At 43.0% G+C, this 22,343-nt stretch overlaps 1 protein-coding gene across 1 annotated transcript in view; it reads right to left on the reverse strand.

Annotated features, from left to right (window-relative positions):
* Window positions 1-1,343: 1,343 nt before the first annotated feature.
* LOC148043359 (P-selectin-like) overlaps window positions 1,344-22,343 on the reverse strand; it is a 41,291-nt gene continuing 20,291 nt past the window's right edge. Inside the window, exons 14-20 of the mRNA XM_087726712.1 lie at window positions 18,222-18,407; window positions 16,605-16,790; window positions 11,447-11,632; window positions 10,280-10,402; window positions 7,353-7,383; window positions 5,371-5,426; window positions 1,344-2,866 (exon numbers count right to left, since the gene is read on the reverse strand). Coding sequence (XP_087582838.1) covers window positions 5,372-5,426; window positions 7,353-7,383; window positions 10,280-10,402; window positions 11,447-11,632; window positions 16,605-16,790; window positions 18,222-18,407 — 767 coding nt within the window. The 3' untranslated portion in view covers window positions 1,344-2,866; window position 5,371. The remainder of the gene's footprint in view (window positions 2,867-5,370; window positions 5,427-7,352; window positions 7,384-10,279; window positions 10,403-11,446; window positions 11,633-16,604; window positions 16,791-18,221; window positions 18,408-22,343) is intronic.

Raw genomic sequence — 22,343 nt, forward strand, 5'->3', positions numbered from 1 at the left:
AGTAGTTGTCGCAGGGGCCCCAGTACACTGCTTTGCCTGTGGCCCATAATGCTATTAAGATGGCCCTGACATTACTACAGCCCAGGGGTGGGTTTCAACTGGTTCGCGGCGGTCCCCGCGAACTGGTTGGTCGGCGAACCCGGAAGTAAGTAACTTCCGGGAACGGCGAAGGGCCCACCCGCCCACCCGCGCTCCTTACCCGGTTTTGACGAGTTCTGCGCTTCCACGCATGCGCAGGACGCATACAGCGCCTGTGCGATCCTCCAGAAGCAGCTGGAGCATCGCACAGATGCTAGTACGCATGCGTGCACTGCGCGCGTGCACGAGGACTCCACCGGCCCCGTTCCAACCGAACCGGTTGGAACGGGGCGAGAAACCCACCCCTGCTACAGCCCAAAATTGGTAAATAATGTTTTAAATGCACGAGAAGAGTTTAAAATATTACATCTTTTAATCCTTAAACATTACAATTTCCTACTGCTGCTGTTTAAGCTTGTTTTAAACAAAAAGAAGTCAATCCCTATCTTCATATCACAATCATATAATTTATAATATTGTCCCCTATTTTTTTTCAAGTTACAAAAATACGGCTTTTATGAAACAATAACATTAATTTGAAAATAATGAATTTACATTTATGTCGTCCCATTTATAATCATAATATATCTTCCATCACTATGAGTTAGATTAGGTTGAAATTTGACAATGTCAAATGAATTTTGTGAGGATTTCAATCTGTTATATTGCTACTTTAGCCTGCTAGGAAAGTTATCTGTTCTAATTGTAAATACTAGTAGACAATGAAAGAAGCAATGCAATGTTGTGAGACTTGTTTGATTCTGAAATATTTGACCAGATAGTTGACCAAACTGTACTTTTGAGGTAGTATTGATTTTTAGACCATTTTGATAACTAGCCATGTTAATTATAATAAAGGGATTGCTCATTTAAAATATAAAGCATGTTTGACTCCTGAAAAGGAGCCGAGGTGGCGCAGTGGTTAGGGTGCAGTACTGCAGGCCACTTTAGCTGACTGTGATCTGCAGTTCAGCGGTTCAAATCTCACCGGCTCAAGGTCGACTCAGCCTTCCCTCCTTCCGAGGTGGGTGAAATGAGGACCTGGACTGTGGGGGCAAGTTGCTGACTCAATTTGCTGAAAAAATATATATTTGTAAACCGCTTAGAGATGGTGAAAGCCCTATTAAGCGGTATATAAGTCTAATAAATAAATATAAAATAAATAAAATGAACAGTATTTGATCAACACTTTTGAGTTTTCATGTATTTGTTACTGCAAAGTTGTGAGTGGGGAAAAGACGAGGAGCCACATTGCAACAATGCTATTTATTCAAGATAAGAGCAGACTATAAACCAACATACAATTTCTGACTGACAGCTACTTTTAAGGGAAACTCTCAGCCAATTAACCAATAACTTTAAAATACATCCTGCACTTGCACAGCAGTAGGAAAAGTCTCTGCTCGTGCCTGCGTGGACTTAACAGCCACATGTGCAGTATGTGTCATTGATTGCAGCTTACAATTTCCTAAAGTTGTCCTCTTTCATTTGCTTTTGATGAAAGAAATGTCCTTCTGGGTTGGGCTCCAAGTGGGGAAAAAGACACTGGAGACATGGAGGCTGCTTGGAAAGATGGTTTATTGGTGGACAGGACCACATGGCTTGAGCCCTGAACAGAAAAGGGGATCACATGCTTCAATGTTGGTGGAGAAGAAGAGAAGGGCCGAGGGAGAGGCTTGCTAGGCTTTTATACCCTGTTCAGTCCCACCTCTCTGTTTCCTGTTCCTGTGTAAGAAATGTATTCTGATTGGTTGTCAGACTCCCATGGGGCCATGCAGGGGCAACTCTCTAGGCTGTGTTTTGAATCCAGGTTTGGTTGAGTTCTCAGATGCCATGTGGTCAGTTGAGTAAAGGGCCAATATTATCATGCTTTAATCCCACCCCCTGGAGCTGCAATGGAGAAGTCTTTATTATGTAAAGGGACTAGCTTGGCCTTCTTAATGGCCCATTGACAAAGTGAGGATGGGCAGGGAAGCTACAGGGAGCTATTCTGTCTTTTAAAACATGTTTCTTTCTTTTCACATCCAGAGAAATATTCTGCCTTTTCAATATTTCCTAGGATATTTAGTTTTTCTGGGAGAGGGCTGTGTGATAACTTTCTACACTTTTGAAAATAAGATTCTAACCATTATTTTAAAAGATACATTCAAGTATGTGAAGCATTTCTAGTAAAGCCTCAAGGGCGACTGCAAAAACTGGATATTCTCCTTCAAAAATATGGAGCACAGTTGTCTTCTGTCTATTTTTTGTATATTTTTTTTGTATTATGAAAACCAAGCTTTGAAAGAAGCAAGAGTTATTAAGTCTTTACATCTGTATCTTGATACAAGAAAATAGAAACAATTTTTAAATCTGCACTTCTTCTTTTTTTTAAGTCAATGTTGAAATATCTTGGAAAATCAGCCACAATTTCCCAAAAAGACTTCTTTGCATATGTACAGCATCTTCTTAGCAATAATGGTTAGCAATGTTATAAGTAGTTAAAAATCCAAAACATGGGAAGAACATAGGTCATTTCAGAACATCTTGCCAGAAGATAAATGACAATGAATTCTAGTAAGTTTTGAGGTCCTTTACGTGCTGCAACTGGATGGTGAATGGAAGCTTGTAATGTAGCTTTTAAAGCTACATGTTTCAAATATTAATTTATTTTCTCTGACTTTCAATGAGCTCAAATCCTAATCAATACTAACAGAACTGAATGAGTTGTATGAATATTCCATTGCATCAGAATTTTTCTTCATAGCATGTTCCCGATGAGTTCTGTGGGATATAAAGAAAAAAACAACTTCTTTATTTATTGATATGAAAAAATAAGCAAGCTAGTGATTAAGAAAGCAATTACATCTGATATGGACTGAAATGATCAGGCTTCCCTAATGTGGCACATTCTAAGTAGGTTGAATTTGAATTTACACTCATGCTTTCTGGAATTATAGGTGTAAGTTGTGTTGGCTGAGGTGTATGGAAAATGAAATCCAACCTATTGGACAGCACCAGGTTGAGTAAAGCCGCAATAGAAAATGTTATAATTAAAACTAATTTCTCAGGGCTAAAAGAATACTTAAATCTCTGGATTTAACGTTGAAATAATTGTTTAAGGACAAAATCATTGGAAACACAGAAGTTGTCAGACTCAAAGGTGGTAACCGGACTTTCTTTGTTTTTCCTTGAAGATGTTTCACTCCTTATCCAAGAAGCTTCTTCAGTTCTGACAAAATGGTGGAGAAGAGACAAATTTATATTCTTTGCAGTCTTCTGGTTATTAGCACTCTCTCTGGGAGTCGTTGAGGCCACTTGGTCTCATGACCTCAAGCCAGAGGTGGGTTCCTACCAGTTCGCACCAGTTCGGTAGAACCGGTTTGTCAAAATCTACCAAACCGGTTAGAAGAGGTTCCACCAGTGGACCCGGAAAGCAGGCCACACCTACAGAAGAGGTTCCAAAAATTTTGGAAACCCACCACTGACACACACACACAGAGACTCACACAGAGAGAGAAAGAGAAAGAGAAAGAAAGGAAGAAAGAAATAAAGAAAAAAAGAAAAAAAGAAAGAAAAAGTGAGAGAGAGATGAAAGAAAAAAAGGAAAAATGGACAGAGAGACAAAAGGAAGGAAAGAGAGAGAAAGAGAGAGAGAAAACACATGGCCAGCAAGCCACTCCCACCAGGTCACATGGCCGGCAAGCCACTCCCACAAAGGAGGCCACACCCACAGAGTAGGTTCGAAACCCCCCACCGCCTCAAGCCCTTGAGCACCTTGGGATTGTCAGAGTGTTGAGATATGTTTGTTTATGGATATAGGTGCATTTTCTTTTTATAAAAATATGCCTTGCCTAATTTGCGATAAATTAAATCAGTAATTTGATTTCCCATGAGATAATCTATATTATTATTTCAATTCCTGTAATATGTTTCCATATATTGGGCAGTGAAACGAGCACTCAAGACAATTAGCCATGGAAACGATGCAAAATATCATTTGCTGAGATAGGCAGCTATGGAAATGAAATAAAATCGTTAAATCCCATTTTAAAAGCTAATATTAATCTCTGAAGCAGCAGATCCATAGAGAGTGTCATGGTGGCTGCAGGTAGGTAATGGATTTTTCAGATGCAGTGGAAAAGACATACTGTACAGCCACTGGATTGCTAGTTATTGTAGGAACGCTCTCAGTCAATAGAGGATGAAGCTGTTGAGTAGAAATTTGCACAACTAAGAGTTTTGATAGTCAAGAGTCATTCATAGAACTTGACCAAGTATCGAGTCCTAGAATAATCCAACAACCCTGCAGTTGTTAGAAAGGATAAGACATTAGGCTAAAGGAAGGGAAGAGAGCAGTGGTGGGTTTCAAAAAGTGTTCGAACCTACTCTGTGGGTGTGGCCTCCTTTGTGGGAGTGGCTTGCTGGCCATGTGACCTGGTGGGAGTGGCTTGCTGGCCATGTGCTCTCTCTCTCTCTCTCTCTCTCTCTCTCTCTCTCTCTCTCTCTCTCCCTCTCTCTCCCCCCCCCCTTCCTTTTGTCTCTCTGTCCCTTTTTCCTTTTTTCTTTCATCTCTCACTTTTTCTTTCTTTTTTCTTTATTTCTTTCTTCCTTTCTTCCTTTCTTTCTCTTTTTCTTTCTCTCTCTGTGTGAGTCTGTCTGTCTGTCTATCTGTGTGTGTGTGTGTGTGTCAGTGGTGGGTTTCAAAAATTTCTGGAACCTCTTCTGTAGGTGTGGCCTGCTTTCTGGTGGAACCTCTTCTAACCGGTTCGGTAGATTTGACGAACCGGTTCTACCGAACTGGTGAGAACTGGTAGGAACCCATCTCTGGAAGAGAGGGTTGACACTCAATTAAAGAACAGATTCAAACTCTGTAGCAACAAACCCATTTTCCTTGACCAACCCGTTGCTTCTCTTGGATTTCCTATTTCTTGGATTCTTGACTGCTTTGATCTCAGGCTAACATATCTCGTATTTGCATCAACTTCTCTCATGCTTATAAACTCTTATAGGCGATTCAGAACAGTTTACCTCATAGTTTCTCATCTCCTACATGGCTTAGACATTTTGACTGTGGCTCAACTTCCCCACCTCATTGTTTGCAAGCTCACAGCTGTGGACTATCTTGCTCATAGCCAAATAGTATATCTGGTTGCCAGGGGAAGGTTGGGACAGGAGTCAGCCTTGAACCCACTCCTTCTGCTCCCCATCCAAAAATCAATTGTGACACAGATAAATGTTCTGACAGAGAATGGAGAAGGACAATAAAGCCTTGGAAATCAACACGACAAAATAAAGCATTTTTGGTCTTACCTCAGGAGATCGAGTCAAATCCTGAATTGGAATATGTACCAGGTACCCCCAACTCACTAAAAGGCAACAGATAGTTATTATTGTACAATTCGTGTCACTTAGGAAAATAGAGCTGAATGCATCCAGGAACACTTTACAATTACGGTTTTTGAAAATCTCAGAATTAATTTAATATGTGACGTTCCTAGTGCTTGGAATTGCTTTTTGAAATGTGGAGGGAGGAGGGGGAAAAACCACATCCTGTAATTTGCTTCTGTTCTCAGTAGGGCAACATCTTTTGTATTGAACTTCCAGGAAAAACATTTTAGACAAAAACAAGAATGAGTTTTCTGACACCTTAAAAACTAACACATTCATATCATGAAACATTTGCTTAACCAAAATCCACAGAAAAGTTAGTAGTTGACACAAAACAGTTCAAGTGCAACGCCTACCAATCTGGTCATCCAGAGCATTGGCTGTTGGCTTAGCTTGTGATTAGATATTATGCTGTTTGCGTTAATTTGGGCAGTGAGGTGATCGGCTAGAGTAGGGGCCCACAACCCTAGTTTGTGGCCCACTACCAGGCCGCGACCCATTGGGAACCAGGCTGTTGAAGTGGCGGGTGAGCTTCCAAAGCTTCTTTTGCACATGCATAAGATTTAGGTTGCACGCACATCCACTTGTACAGCAAGACATCTCCTTATCTACCTCTCACCCCTCTATTCCCACAGGTACCCCCAGTTCAGTGGTGGGTTTCGGTCCCGTTGCAACTGGTACGCTGCAACGGGAGCAGGGTGTGCACCATGGGCATGCGCGCTGCACATGCATGCCCACCCACCACCTGCGATGTTCTAGCATCGCGCAGGTCCATACGCTGCACCTGTGTGTGCAGATGGCCCGTTTCCTTCAAATACAGGTAAGGAACGAGGGCGGGTGGGCGGGCCCTCCAAAGCACCATTCCGGTACGGTGGCTGCTGCTTCCAGCAGGCACCGGTACGCACGTACTGGGGCGTACTGCCTGCAACCCACCACTGCACCAGTTCCAGGATGTTTCTAAATCCCGTTTCTTTACTGTGATGGTACATAAATTAAAAGCCATTGGCAAAGTGTTGGAAGAAGCCTTTCAGTCCTAAGCAAATATAGTATCCATCAAGTTCTATTTATAACAAGAATAAAAGTTCTATTTTAAATAAGAGACGTATTTCTGCATAGATTCATTCTATGTGTCTGGCTACCTTAAATCGTGACCCGTCAAAACCGCGCTTGACTAAGTCGTGCCCGATTAAACCGCGTCACTGACGTCATCAACAGGGCGACAACAGCCAGCGCGGAGAAAGAAGGACGCTTTAAATAGTGCTTTGAAAGCAAGCCGATTCAACTTAAGGTAAGGATTAGGTTTAGGGTTAGCTTTAGGGTTAGCTTTAGGGTTAGGTTAAGGGTTAGGGTTAGGTTTAGGGTTATGTTAAGGGTTAGGGTTAGGTTAAGAGTTAGGATTAGGTTTAGGGTTAGGTTAAGGGTTAGGTTTAAGGTTAGGTTTAGGGTTAGGTTAAGGGTTAGGTTAAGGGTTAGGGTTAGGTTTAGGGGGGTTAGGTTTAGGTTTAGGTGTTAATTTTAGGTTTAGCGTTTACAGCGTGCTTCTGTCTCCGTGCTGTTGTCGCCCTGTTGATGACGTCAGCTACACGGTTTCGTCGAGCGCAGTTTAGTCGAACGCGGTTTTGTGGTGGAACCACCTTAAATTGCTCAAGGCACAAATGAAATATCTATGTTTTGTATATATTTGTTCATCTTTACATGTTTTTTGGGGGAAAGTCCCCCTCTATCCCCTGTCTTTCATTTTGCAGGCATGCCGTTTTGCTGAGTTAATATTTCATATATTTAACAAAGTAGAATAAAATCTATGAAATCATATGCCATGATAAATGAATTTGTCTTTGAATTTTTATGGAAATTTGCATTGTTTTATAGCTTCATGTACTGTAATTTCATATTGCAGTCAGTACCTGCTATGACTTAACAGCTTCTTTTTCTCCTCTGATGGCGTCATAGTTCCCATTGGATGGTGAAAAAAGACAAAAAGATAGATTATTCCAATGGATTACAACATTACAATTAAATCATTAATGTAAACATTAGTTAAAAATGGCAACAGTGATTCTGATGCAAGGATGTAAATTTTAGTGTATTTATATCAAGTATTTTCTTCTTCAAGTTCAGGCAACTTTTCTTTGTTATTCCTCTAATAAATCTTATTATTCCTCTCTGCTAGGTAACACATACTTTTTCAGAAGGACAAGTTTCCAGAAGATTTGATTAATTGGGTCAATTGTTCCTCTCCTAACTAACCAATCTGTGTTTGGGAGGAATAAGATAGAATTTCAAATTGAAAGTCTATCTTATTCTTAATTTAGTAGCACAGTTGTTAAGCGGCTTCCTCGTTGATTTTGCTTGTCGTAAGGTCTAAAAGGTGATCACATGATCCCAGGACACTGCAACTGTCATAAGTATGAGTCAGTTGCCAAGTTCCAAATTTTAATCACGGGACCATGGGAATGCTGCAACAGTATGAAAAATGGTTATAAGCAATGGTGGGATTCAGCTGGTTCGCACCGGTTCAGCTAAACTGGTTGTTAACGTTTTGGGCAGTTCGGTGAACCAGCTGATCCCACCACTGGCTGGATTCGCCCTTCCCCTTCCAGTCACTCCTCACCTGGCCTGAGAAAGTAAGGGCAATGGCGGCGGAGGGAGACTCGTTCTGGGTGGGGCTGGAAGACTCCACTCTAGAGAATGGTACAATAAATGGCGCTGCCCTCGCCGCTCAGAGAAATGGCCAGGTCTGATTCTCTGGCGCCTCATCTCTTGCTGAGTTTCACTGTCCAACAGTCAGGTTTTTAAAAAAGATTTTTGCAGCAAGAAAGAGCAGGCAGCTACTTTTGGCCTTTGTTGATGCAACTGGGCATTCTTTGGTTGCTCAGGGAGACGCGAAGCCTGTCCTCCGTGCTGAGACACTGGCCTGCTGTTTTTGCCACTGCCACCTCATGGCCTGCCTGCTGACCCAACCGAGCTGACACCGCTGCTGTGGTCAGGGGAGAGTGGGGCATTGTGACTCCGCGTTATAATGGACACTAGAGGAGGAGGAGGAGGGGACCCCCATCTCCCCCGTTGTGAAGTGCACTAAATTTCACTGTGCTGCACAAGGCGCTGCGAGAGCAGGTGGCAGGCCATTTCAGCCATGTGGTGGCAAAAGCAACAGAGGCAGTGGTGCAGGTCAGGTTGGGTCAGTGGGCAGACCATGAGGCAGCAGTGGTGAACATGGCAGAGCTGAGGTGGCGCAGTGGTTAGAGTGCAGCACTGCAGGCTACTTCAGCTGACTGCTAGTTCTGCAGTTCGGCTGTTCAAATCTCACCGGCTCAGGGTTGACTCAGCCTTCCATCCTTCCGAGGTGGGTAAAATGAGGACCCAGACTGTGGGGGGCAATATGCTGACTCTGTAAACCGCTTAGAGAGGGCTGAAAGCCCTATGAAGCGGTATATAAGTCTAACTGCTATTGCTATTGCTATGGCAGGCCAGCGTCTCTGGGTGGAGAGCAGATTGCGTGTCTCCCCGAGCGACTGAGGCATACCCAGCTGCACCAACAAAGGCCGGAATTAGCTGCCGGCCATTTCCTGCTGCAAAAATCTTTTTTAAAAACCTGACTGTTGGGCAGTGAGACCTAGCAAGAGATGGGGTGCTGGAGAATCAGACCCGGCCACTTGTCTCTGCCGCAGTGCTTCCTGAACACAGCTTACAGCTCCGAGCCCAAAGTGGCGGGAGGCGAGGGCTGCCTTGAGTGCCCCAACAGTGGGATGCTGTTGCTGCACAAAGGCAAGTACAGGGGCGCTTCGCCGCCACACTAAGTCTCTGGCCATCGCCAACGTTGCTTCGGCCCGCCTGCACCATCCCACCTTTCCGTGAGTGATGTCAAGTTGGCCACACCCACTCAGTCACATGACGCCCCCCAGCCACGCCTACTGAGCCAGTCATTAGGAAGAACCGGTTATTAAATTACTTGAATCACATCGCTGCTTATGTCACTTTTTTCAGTGCTGTTCGAATAGTTACTAAATGAATGGTTGTAAGTCAAGGACTTCCTGTACGATACATTTTTTGTATAAAATGTACTTTAGAAAGGTTTAGTTAGTTTATTAGTTTGGTATGCCGCCCACTCTCGGAAGACTCCGGGCGGCTTACAATAAAAAAGGGAGGGGGAATACATAAAACAATACAACAATTTAAAATTACAGCAATATTCATAACTTAAAGTGGGGCTGGATAATTCAACAGCCCCAGGCCTGCCGGAACAGCCAGGTCTTAGTTGCTTTACGGAAGGCCGGAAGGGTGGTGAGGGTCCGGATCTCAATGGAGAGATCGTTCCAGAGAGCCGGAGCAGCCACAGAGAAGGCCCTCCTCCGGGGAGTCGCCAGCTGACATTGGCCGGCAGACAGAATCCGGAGGAGGCCTAGTCTGTGCGATCTAATTGGTCTTTGGGAGGTGATTGACAGGAGGCGGTCTCTCAGGTAGCCAGGTCCGATGCCATGTAGGGCTTTAAAAGTAACGACTAGCACCTTGAAGCGTGTCCGGAGACCAATGGGCAGCCAGTGCAGCTCGCGGAGGATAGGTGTAACGTGGGTGTACCTAGGTGCACCCACAATCGCTCGCGCGGCTGCGTTCTGGACTAACTGGAGTCTTCGAACACTCTTCAAGGGCAGCCCCATGTAGAGCGCGTTACAATAATCCAGTCTTGAGGCATTTAAATTGGAGGGAATGGGAAGTTGCATTTAGTTTTAATTATTATAATTATATATGCTACAAAACGTGAACTCTCATGCTCATGAGGATAAAAACACAGGTAACTGGGGGATCCCCAATTGGATGGTGTAAATCTCCTTACCTCTTTTGCCAAGACGCTTAATTGCTAGGGCTATCAGACCCCCAGAGATCATCAAAACAACAAGGGATGCTGTGACTCCAGCGGCATAGAGCAAAACTTGCTTTAGGTAACTGGCCGCGTTTTCTGAAATTCAATAGATTAGAAATGAAATAAGTCAGGTTAGAAGCACATTCTTCTCTTGTAAAACTCCAATAGCCTAATATCGGCTCTGTAGCTCCATCCATTTACATCAAGAACTAAACGCTCGTGAGCTCAGACTTTGAGCAATGCCCCCCCATACTTTGTACCCTTGGAAGTAACATTGCAAGGAAATGTGCCAAGCAAAACTTTCTTAGAAAATGGGGGTGGATGAGTGGGGGGGGGGGGATATGATTTTTAAAAAAATCTTCAGCATTCCTTTATGAGTCATTTTAGAGAAATAAATATTACAGCAAAACAATGCTTTTAAACATATTAATTGGTAAGTGCTTTCTAAGTTATTCTTTGTGATCACTATGTCAAAAGAAACATCTTATAAATTAAATATTTCCGTTTTAGTTTAGTTTAGTTTCTTGATCTTGTATGCCGCCCACTCCCGAAGGACTCCGGGCGGCTTACAATAAACAAGGGAAGGGGATAAATAAACAAGACAACACCTTAAAATACACAACATCCACAGTGGGGTTGGATATTTCACAGGCCCCCTGGCCTGCTGGAGCAGCCAGGACTTGGTGGCTTTGCGGAAGGCCGGGAGGGTAGTAAGGGTCCGGATCTCCACGGGGAGGTCGTTCCAAAGGGCTGGAGCTGCAACAGAGAAGGCTCTCCCCCGGGGAGTCGCCAGCCGGCATTGGCTGGCGGATGGAATCCGGAGGAGACCTAACCTGTGAGATCTAATTGGTCTATGGGAGGTAATCGGCAGGAGGCGGTCTCTCAGTTTTGAAATGTTGCCTAAGTGCTTCATTATATTTCTAAGATAGGGCACAATAACAACAGCTGTAAAGCAGAGACTGAGAGTAAATATAAATTACTTTTTCTCTGGAAAAAAATTAGAGTAAACCAGCAGAGGGCAGCATTAATACACACTTCTTTGGCAAAAGTCCTACTCTACTCACTGCAGAATTTGTTTTGCAACTGTTCTTCGAAATTGGAGCAGATGATTGCAATTTGCACAGAAAGAGATTGCGGTACCTTGACAAACAGGCATCTCAGCAGACCACCGCCCATCAGGTTGGCAGTGCATCCTACTCGTTCCATTGAGAGTGGAGCCCTCGGTGCAGTAGAAGCGACATGCGGAGCGGTAGCTGAAGTGGCCCCAGGGATGGGAGCAGTTCTTTTTCATGTTCTCCGTCTCTTTAAGGGGGGGACACTTTATGGCTGTGGGGGGGAGGCAGGAATTAAAATTAAGAAAAGATCACAGGATCTTTCAGAACTGGACAAAGGCTGATCAAAGGATCACATTGTGGAAAAAAAAGGCCACAATATTGGTTGTGGTGATACTGAAGTTGGAATTAGAAAAAGTAATGGATACATGGTGTTTGTGTGTGTGGGAAAATTCTAAATGTGGTGTGTGTGTGTGTGTGAGAGAGAGAGAGAGAGAGAGGGAGGGAGGGAGGGAGGAGGGAGAGAGAGAGTTGTGCTGAAAACTTGGTGTACAGACCTTGAATTCTATTATTAAAAGCAGGGACGTGCAGTCAGGAGAGGCAGAGCCCCACCACAGTCATCATGAAAAGAAAAAATATGTAAAAGGAAAAAGGCAAGAGCTGAGGTCAGGCTGAGCTAGTTGCTGCCAGAGTCACTGTGGATGATTGCTTAATGCTTAACTGTTTAAAAAAGCCTCTAAAAAAGCGCCCTCAACAGGAGGCGGCAGGAGAACGACGTGCCTCATCTAGTCTGGTGTTTTATGATCACTTGAGCGAGTTAAGGAAGGGTTAAAAGCCGAAAAATTCCTGACATATATGAGGCACGTCGTTCTCTTGCCTCCTCCTGTAGAGGGTGCTTTTTTAGAGGCTTTTTTAAACAGTTAAGCAGAGTCATCCACGGTGACTCTGGCAGCAACTAGCTCAGCCTGACCTCAGCTCTTGCCTTTTTCCTTTTACATTTTTTTTTCTTTTCATGATGGCAGGCAAGAGCAGAGTTGAAATCCTCTCTGAAACAGGTGGAAAAGGTACATGTGGGTCGGAGGGAGGGGGAGGAATTCAAACTTCACCCTCCTGGTGCAACTTTGTGTGTGTGTGTGTGTGTGTGTGTGTGTGTGTGTGTGTGTGTGTTTGAGAGAGGGGGGAGGGAGCATATTGAGACAGTTCTTTAGTTTATGTATTATGTAACACTCTAATACTATGCCTTTGGGTCTTCTGAAATTTTAATTATCCAATCATAAGCAAAAACAATGTTTTCAGTAGAATGAATTTTCACTTCTACTTACACCTGCCAGCCAAAATGCTGCTAGTGGTATTGCTAACATGGGCTAAGGAGGAAAACCTTAATTTTCTGAATCCTGGTGCAACTTTGTGTGTGTGTCTGTGTGTGTGTGTGTTTGTGTGTGTTTGAGAGAGGGAGGAGGGAGGGAAAGAGGGAGGAAGGAGGGGAAGGGAGAAGAAAAAGAAAAAGGAAGAAGGAAACTTATTTAGCAAAGGAGAAAAACAAATGCTGTCACTTTAAATCGGAACTGAGCATGCCTGGCTGTGGAATTCTGGGAGTTGAAGTCCACAAGTCTAAAAAAATTGCTGCCTCACCAGCCATAAACCTCACCGCACGTCACTGATTGAAAGAGAGAATAATTCTCCCTCCTGTGTACCACTGGATTCCAAGGTCATCCTATGACCCTGACTGCTGGCAGATTCAGGATGAACAAGTGGACGGGTGGATATGTATTTCAGGAAACAATGCCACCAATTACTTCAAATGGCATTCGGCTGGGTCCAGGGGACCACCTGCAGTCACAGAGCCTAAAGTATCCCTACAATGTTAACGTCCAGTTGATCAGATTACAGGAACAGGCTGCTGGGTGATAGTGGCATTTGGCTTGACCCAAGAAGGCTCTTTTTTACGGTTTTACCCGAAAGTACATGTAATTAGGCAAGCTTCTTGGAAAGGGCATTTTATAGTTAGGATGCTATTGCAAGAAAATAAAGCCTCTCAATACTTCTTTAGCGTGGCCCATCCTACCCAGGAGGGCTTTTGCAGATGGTTTTACTGCAATGTGAAGTTGAAAAGGGTTAGATGCTCCTTCACAATTAATATAGGAGGAGACCAGTGGTGGGATTCAGCCAGTTTGCACCTATTCGGGAGAACCAGTTGGTAACTTTCTAAGCAGTTCAGAGAACCGGTTTTTGGAAAAATCTTTTGTTTTTCCCCACTTTAATCCTGTAAGGAAGGCAGGAAGGAAACATTGGTGGCGCAGTGGTTAGAGTGGAGTACTGCAGCCACTTCAGCTGACTGCTAGTTGCAGTTCGGCGGTTCAAATCTCACTGGCTCAAAGGTTGACTCAGCCTTCCATCCTTCCGAGGTGAGTGAAATGAGGACCCAGACTGTGGGGGCGATATGCTGACTCTGTAAACCGCTTAGAGAGGGCTGAAAGCCCTATGAAGCGGTATATAAGTCGAACTGCTATTGCTATTGCTATTGCTATTGTTTCTAGCCTCATCTTTATTGCCCTGCTTACAGAAACTGCCTCTCCGGTTAACCCTTATTACCCTTGTAACAACTAAGGCGAAGTGCCCATCGACCTGAGTGACATTGACTTGGCCATGCCCACATGATCACATGACCACCGAGCCCCCGCCTACCCAGCTGGTCATTAGAGCAGAGAACTGGTTGGTCAATTATTTGAATCCCACCACTGGAGGAGACCCACGTTGATCTATGGTGGCAAAAAAAAAATTCAGGAGTCTGACAACACCTTTCTAATGGACTGCAGCTCATTTTATCAGATGCAGAGAGGGGTTGGACTGATTAGGATTTAAACTGAGTGAAGCTTTTCTAAAAAGGTCTACTAGTTTATAGAACCATTGAGCGAGAAAGTGCTGTACTCACAGATATCAAAAAAATGTCACCTTTTTGGTCCCATTTTCAGAATGGGTTGTTAACATATTAGGTTTTTAATACAGTACAACTATGATAAGTTGCATGTGATTTGTTTTACGTATAAGCTATCTTCCTTTCACCCATCCCAAACTTATCCCAGTTTAAATCCTACATCTGTCTGGCCACTTTGTGCTTCTGCTGAAGTAAGCTGGAGCTCGCAAAATCACGTGGCTGTTAATAATATTTGTTAGTTGGAAAAGGTGCTACCAGATTCCTGTGTTTTGCCTTCACAGTTACGTACATTACAGCCATGTGGCATGAAGCCAAGAAGGAGCAGAAGTCTCCCATATGTCACAGGAAGTGGAATAGGAAACCATCTTAATATATTTTGTTCATGTACAATTTCTCTAATAGAAGAGAAAATATGTAGTTGAACTGTGGAATTCGTTGTGCTCTCTAAGGTTAGTTGTTTGATTTTGGATGTTTCCCTCCTGCATTTCAAGCAGGATACAGCACTCAATGTGGTAAGTTCTTCACAATATGGTGCAAATCCTGTCCACTCTCTTGTGGACATACAGTTCAGCCTTTTGGATCCAATTCAGGGGTGGGTTTCTCGCCCCGTTCCAACCGATTCGGTTGGAACGGGGCCGGCGGCGTCCTTGTGCACGCACGCAGTGCACGCATTCGTACTAGCGTCTGCACGACGCTCCAGCTGCTCCTGGACGATCGCGCAGGCGCTGTATGCGTCCTGCGCATGCGTGGAAGCGCAGAACTCATCAAAACCGGGTAAGGACCACGGGCGGGCGGGCGGCCCCTTTGCCGTTCCCGGAAGTTACTTACTTCCGGGTTCAGCGACCAACCGGTTCGCAGGGACCGCCGCGAACCGGTTGAAACCCACCCCTGATCCAATTCTTTTAAAACTCATGTCACAGGAGAAGACACAGCTGTCTTTAATAACATAAAAAGAGAAGGAGAAGGCCTTTAGTGACTGATCAGTTACTGCACATTAAATTCACAAGCTAGAAATATCTGGGAATATTAGATGCTAAGCCAAAAAAAAAAAAAAAAACCCCATCATTAAAACCACTTGTATGAAACTTGCTGATTTATTTTAAGTTTTCAAAATTGTTTGCCTCATTTCTGCAGAAAGTTCATATTCTACCTATCATTTATCACTGGAATGTATTATTTGATCTGATTTTAGAAGAGCACTCCTTTTTTGGTGCTAAATGCTTAAGTCTCAGTTAGGATTCTTCCTTTATGGGAGAGAGGGGAAAGGGAGGGGGAAAAAGAACAATCAATGAAAAATAAATGTGTTCTGCATAGAGCATTTGTATATGTGCTTTGGTATATTACTTCATATTGATTGATTGATTGATTGATTGATTGATTCGGTTTATATGCCGCCCTATTCCCGACAGACTCAAGGCAGCTAACAATCAAAGAGGGAAGGGGGATACAAAATAAAAAAATAAAAAGACAAACACAATAGTAAAAAAGAGCAACAGTCATACCCTTAAGTGGGGCTAAGAGATTCAGAGGCCCCAGGCCTGCCGGAACAGCCAGGTCTTAATGGCTTTGCAGAAAGCCGGAAGGGTGGTGAGGGTCCGGATCTCAACGGGGAGATCGTTCCAGAGGGCCGGAGCAGCCACAGAGAAGGCCCTCCCCCGGGGAGTTGCCAGCCGACACTGGCCGGCAGATGGAATCCGGAGGAGGCCTAATCTGTGGGATCTAATTGGTCATAGGGAGGTAATTGGCAGGAGGCGGTCTCTCAAGTACCCAGGTCCGATACCATGTCGGGCTTTAAAAGTAACGACAAAAGTAACAATATTGTATTTTTATTTTGATTATTTGATTATGTCAGGCACCTAGAGTCATTGGGAGGTGGGTGTTTTCTAAATCCAATAAAATAAAATAAAATGCCGTTGTATGTGCTTGTAATAAACTAAACATACAGAAAGTGTTTCTGTTGCTAAGATGTGGAAAGGTATCAAATTTGTTATTTCTGCTGCTTGCTTGGAATTATGAACCAAGTAGCTTCCTCAAACAGGCTGTAAGAGTAAGCTATGTTATGTATCTATATCTGTCATATAATGGCTACAAAAATAAGACCAAAGGCATTATAGAAATAAAAAAAAACGACTTACTGAAAATTAAATACTTTTATTTATTTATTTTTGCAATCCTCAACTAATTATATTTTTCATTTTCTGAAGCTCTTTGCCAGCTCTTAAAAATAAGGCTACATTTGATTTGGAGATGAACCACCATGATAGAGATGGAGAATTACTAGCCTTCAACCCACATGGTTTCTTAAACCTACCTTCACAAATGGGTGTCTCTCCAGTCCAGTTTCCCTGATTTGTGCAGTTCAGCTTCTCTGATCCGGCTAACTCAAACCCAGAGTCGCAGGAGAAGGTGCAGCTGGAGTAATATGCAAAATGTCCATAAGGATTAGAGCAATTTTCTTTGCCGTTCTCTGGGTTTTTCAGGGGTGGGCATTGGACAGCTAAAACAGGTACAAGCACATTAAAATAAACTACATCATCATCTTGGATAAATCAAATAATGCATATTGTTCAATTATGTTCTCACTCAATCAGTTCCATACTGTAAAAAGGCAATTATGCTACTTTCAACTTCTGTCTTTTATAGCAATAGCAATAGCAGTTAGACTTATATGCCGCTTCATAGGGCTTTCAGCCCTCTCTAAGCGGTTTACAGAGTCAGCATATTGCCCCCACAGTCTGGGTCCTCATTTCATCCACCTCAGAAGGATGGAAGGCTGAGTCAACCTTGAGCCGGTGAGATTTGAACCGCTGAACCACAGCTAGCAATCAGCTGAAGTAGCCTGCAGTGCTGCACTCTAACCACTGCGCCACCTCGGCTTCTATCAACAAGTGTTTTCAGAATCACACTTCTATAGAGTCAGTTTTCTTTTGAAGATACAGCAATGCAGACGTATTGTATTTTAACTATTTTTATTAATTTGCAAGTTGAGAGGAAGGAAATTTAGACTAATTATTACAGTTTTATCACCTCTTCTGAAAGTAAGCCCCATACAGTTGCTTGAAGTCTCACAAAGCTATCTACTGCTTCCCAGTCAGGTGGTCAGTTCTATCATTCTCTCTCTCTCTCCTTCCTTCCTTCCTTCCTTCCTTCCTTCCTTCCTTCCTTCTTTCTTTCTTTCTTTCTTTCTTTCTTTCTTTCTTTCTTTCTTTCTTCAGTTATCTATGCATTAATAATGATCTAGTAATAGTTCCTTATACATTTTAGGGACCTTTCCTTACATAATTGGTGTTTTCTTTCATACTTTTGGATTTCTAATTTCTGTTTCCGTTAGTTGGCAATTGCTAAAACCAATCCCACGTGAAAAAGTATTCAAAGCCTTCTTGATTTTAATTGTCAGTTTATTTATTCCTGCACATTGTAATATTTATTCATTTACATATCTCTGTTTTTCCATTGTTGTGCAAACACAATTCCAGCAGCTGCTAACATGGGTAAAATTAAATATATATTATACTCCTTTTCAAATAGCCAACAAAATATTTCTGGTTTTAATTCCATATCTTGCTTTACGATTGCTTCTAACCACTAACTTCTGAATAGCTACTTGGACCGACCTAAGTACTAATTCATAATTTCACATCCGGTCACATGGGCGGAAAGCCACTCCCATCCGGTCACATGGGCAGCAAGCCACTCCCATCCGGCCACATGGGTGGCAAGCCACTCCCACAAAGGAGGCCACACCCACAGAGTAGGTTCCAACAATTTTTGAAACCCATCACTGCATTACAGTGCAGGCTGCATGATCAGATTCATTCTAGTTTTTTCTTTACAGATGTGCCAAGCATTGAATTTGACAATTCATTTCTCAGCTGGCTTCAGATAGTGTATTCTGCATTCCTTATCAGAAAGTGTGCTTAATACTGACCTTTACAGAAAGGCATTTCTTGAGTCCAGTTTCCTAATGCTGTGCAATCAAGTGTTGCTTGCCCAACCAGTTGAAAACCGGCATTGCAGGAAAAGTTGCAACTGGAGCCATATGCAAAATGGCTATGAGGGTGAAGACACTTTAAATGGCCATTTGCAGGCCTTTGTAGAAATGGGCACTTGGTAGCTGAAATGAACAAAGCAAAGCTGTGGATACAATAAACTGTATATATACTTTATATGTGGATGGTTAACAAAGGTGATACAGGTAGTTCTCATGATCAAGTTGAGCCCAATATTTATGTTGCTAAGTGAGACAACTAAGTGAGCTTTGCCCCGTTTTTCTGACCTTTCTTGCCACAGGTGAATCAGTGCAGTTATTAAGTTAGTAGATTAGATTTAGATTTATTCAGTTTGTATGCCGCCCTATTCCCGAGAGAGTCAGGGCGGCTAACAAAATAACACAGTTATTGAATGAATATGGCTTCCCCATTGACTTTGTTTGTCAGATGTTTGCAAAAAGGATCACATAACCCCAGGATATGCAACTGTCATAAATATGGGTCAGTTGCAAAGCGTCTGAATTTAGACCAAATCACGATGGGGCTTGTAACTATGAAAAACAATCCTAAGTCACTTTTCCCAGTGCCATTATAATTTCAAACAGTCCCTAAATAAACTGTTGTAAGGCGAGAACTACCTATAATATGTGTAATATTGGGCACTCAGCAATTGAAACAGATTACATGTGTACAATTACTACATAGACACACACACACACACTAATATAGTATTCATGTAACAAAATATGTAGCACTGAGGATGTTTCCTTAAAACGAAGAAAGTAGAACATACATGATTCAGAGCTTAATACAACTGATAAAAGAATTGTTCTCCAAAATCTCAGGCAAAGGTACCATTCCTCTCAACTAAAGTTTAAGATTCTTATAACAAGAAATATATCTACTGAAAATAGGACCTTGGTTTCAGCAGGCAAAACATTAGCTCTATTCCATCATAAGTGTTTATATAAGACTTTGAAAAATGGCTAGAGTGATTATGTTCCATTTCTTATCATTGTTGGGAGGTGGAGTAGATGATTGAAAGCAAAAATCATATTCTATTTCATTTGTCCCCACAGTAGTTACAATCGGTTCACCGACAAAAGGGCGAATGACAAAACCACGCCCGACTAAACCGCGGTGACAAAAGCGCGTGTTCTAAAGCGCTCCGACGAATGAGCGCTGAATCGCGCCGACAACAGTGCGGCGACAGAAGCACGCTGTAAAACTAAACCTAACCCTAACCCTAAACCTATAGTTTATAGTTTATAGTTTATTTATTGGTATGCCGCCCTTTTCCCTGAGGGGACTCAGGGCGGCTCACAAGTTAAGGGAAGGGGAGGACAAAACAAGTTATGAACATAAAACAATATATTGTTAAAAGAGAACACAACAATCATACCATTCGGGTGGGGTTAGGGTCTTTAGCCCCAGGCCTGCTGGGACAGCCAGATTTTAAGGGCAGTGCGGAAGGTCTGGAGGGTGGTGAGGGTACGAATCTCCACGGGGAGTTCGTTCCAGAGGGTCGGAGCAGCCACCGAGAAGGCTCTCCTCCGGGTAGTTGCCAGATGACATTGGCTCGTTGATGGAATTCGGAGGAGGCCTAATCTATGCAATCGGATCGGTCTAGTGGAGGTAATTGGCAGTAGGCGGTCTCTCAAGTACTAACCCTAACCCTAACCTTAAACCTAACCCTAAACCTAACCCTAAACCTAACCCTAAACCTAACCCTAACCCTAACCCTAACCCTAACCCTAAACCTAACCCTAACCCTAAACCTAACCCTAAACCTAAACCTAACCCTAACCTTAAGTTAAATTGGCTTTCTGCCGACGCGCTGTTGTAAAACGCCCTTTTGTCTCCGCGCTGTTGTCTCCGCGCAGTTGTCTCTGCGCTGATGACGTCGCGGTTTTAGCGATGTGGTTTAGTCGGGCGCGGTTTAGTCGGGCGCGATTTTGTCGTTCGCCATTTTGTCGGGCCAGGGTTACAATTATCCGTATAGAGCCATTCTTCCATTGATTATGCTATCAATGTAGAGATATCTACTAGGGCAATGGTCAAATACCTGTATCATTAAGATCATGGCCACTGTGAATATCTTTTCCAGCCACAAGAATTATTCCAGCATAAACATCCATTGCTTTAACACTAAAGATGAAAAGCAACTGTAGTTCACTCCCTCTAAATCTGGTATTCATGAATATATATTGGGAAGAAAGAGAGGACTACAACTTTGCAACAATTCATGCTTCCCTAATCTGAGGCCTTTCAGATGTGTTAGATTAAAATCTTTGTTATTGTGCTTCTGAATCAGGGGTGGGTTTCAGGCGGTTCGCGGCGGTCCCCGCGAACCAGTTGGTTGGTGAACCCGGAAGTAAGTAATTTCCGGGAACGCCGAAGGATCCACCCGCCCACCCGCATTTCTTACCCGGTTTTGACGAGTTCTGCGCTTCCACGCATGCGCAGAATGCATACAGCACCTGCGCGATCCTCCAGGAGCAGCTGGAGCATCGCACAGGTGCTAGTACGCATGCGTGCACTGCGCGCGTGCACGAGGACGCCGCCGGTTGGAACGGGGCGAGAAACCCACCCCTGTTCTGAATTAACAGGAGATGCATCTGACATGCCTCAAGGATACCCAAATGTGAACAGTTTCAGTACTGTGTTTATATTACAAACATAGGGAATTGTTTATGCACACGTATCCAAATCTGTTGACTTTTGCAACTTCACCCTTATTTCAAAATAAACAGCTAGAACTTACTGGTATCCAAGTTATGTTCCATCTTTCTTGTGACATAGAAAAGTATATCCCAAGGAGCCACTTAGTTAGTTGCTATATTCCCAAAATTCTGAATAAGATTTGTGTGAAGTTTGAAAAAAAAAATGAAATCCCATTGTTGCTACTGCTATTTCCTTAGTGTTTACATGACAGCAATATTTCTTAAATGGTTTGCTCTCGGGTCCCCTTCCTGCTTTTAAAATTTTGGAGGAATAGATGGACTGAAGAGGTTTTTTGTAAAAGCAGAGCAATGATGAAAGAACCTTTGAGTTTACCAATTCTTTGGAACCTCTCTGGGTTAGATAAGGATGGGAAATTGCCTACATGTGCTTTGGACAGCAGCTTCCCACGAGGGGAGTGCAGGATAGTGGTTTCCTATGCTTGTAAACACTGGAAAATGACAAGAATAGCTTTCTTACTTGGAACCATAGTTGGTGCCTTTTAAAGGGCACAAAGTTTCCTATAACTCACTCTCTAATCATTGGGGCTGAAAGGCGAAAGCAGAAGCAGTATGCAGTATGCTTATAGCAATAGCAATAGCAGTTAGACTTATATACCGCTTCATAGGGCTTTCAGCTCTCTCTAAGCGGTTTACAGAGTCAGCATATCACCCCCACAGTCTGGGTCCTCATTTCACCCACCTCAGAAGGATGGAAGGCTGAGTCAACCTTGAGCCGGTGAGATTTGAACCGCTGAACTGTAGATAGCAGTCAGCTGAAGTGGCCTGCAGTACTGCACCCTAACCACTGCGCCACCTTGGCTCTTATATTTCGGTAGACCAAGTTGCCCTGATTAAAAACTCTCACTTTCTAATCACTTTTAGAAATTACTTTTAGGCTATCAGAGACCTTCAGATAACATAAACATGATAAGTTTGCCTTCAATTCTGAATGAAATAAAATATTAATCATAAACTTAAGAAGTTAAAGAATTTAAAATAAACAACCAAAAACTAAACAAGTCTTACAAAGTTATAAACAGCCTAAGGGTCAGGTAAATTCGGAGTATAGAAACTTTTACTATAATATTTTGAAATTAATTATAAAGAACATAAAGCTTCTTGTGATAAATAGATCTTTTTTAGAGATTAGGAAGGCTGACACAATGTCTACAGAGTCAGTCATTATGCCTGCCTCCATGGATAGACTCTGTCCAAAAGATGTTATTGAGTGACAGATATGGAACAAATTTTACCTAACAGGATAGAGATGGTACTGAAAGTGGATTTACAAATGACAGAGCAAAAGAATAACTTGGAAAAGAATGTCTCATTGGGTAT

Source organism: Thamnophis sirtalis, unplaced genomic scaffold, assembly GCF_051295495.1.
Source record: "Thamnophis sirtalis isolate CommonGarterSnake01/CBP01778 unplaced genomic scaffold, rThaSir2_p1.2 scaffold_12, whole genome shotgun sequence".
Lineage (NCBI taxonomy): Eukaryota > Metazoa > Chordata > Lepidosauria > Squamata > Natricidae > Thamnophis > Thamnophis sirtalis.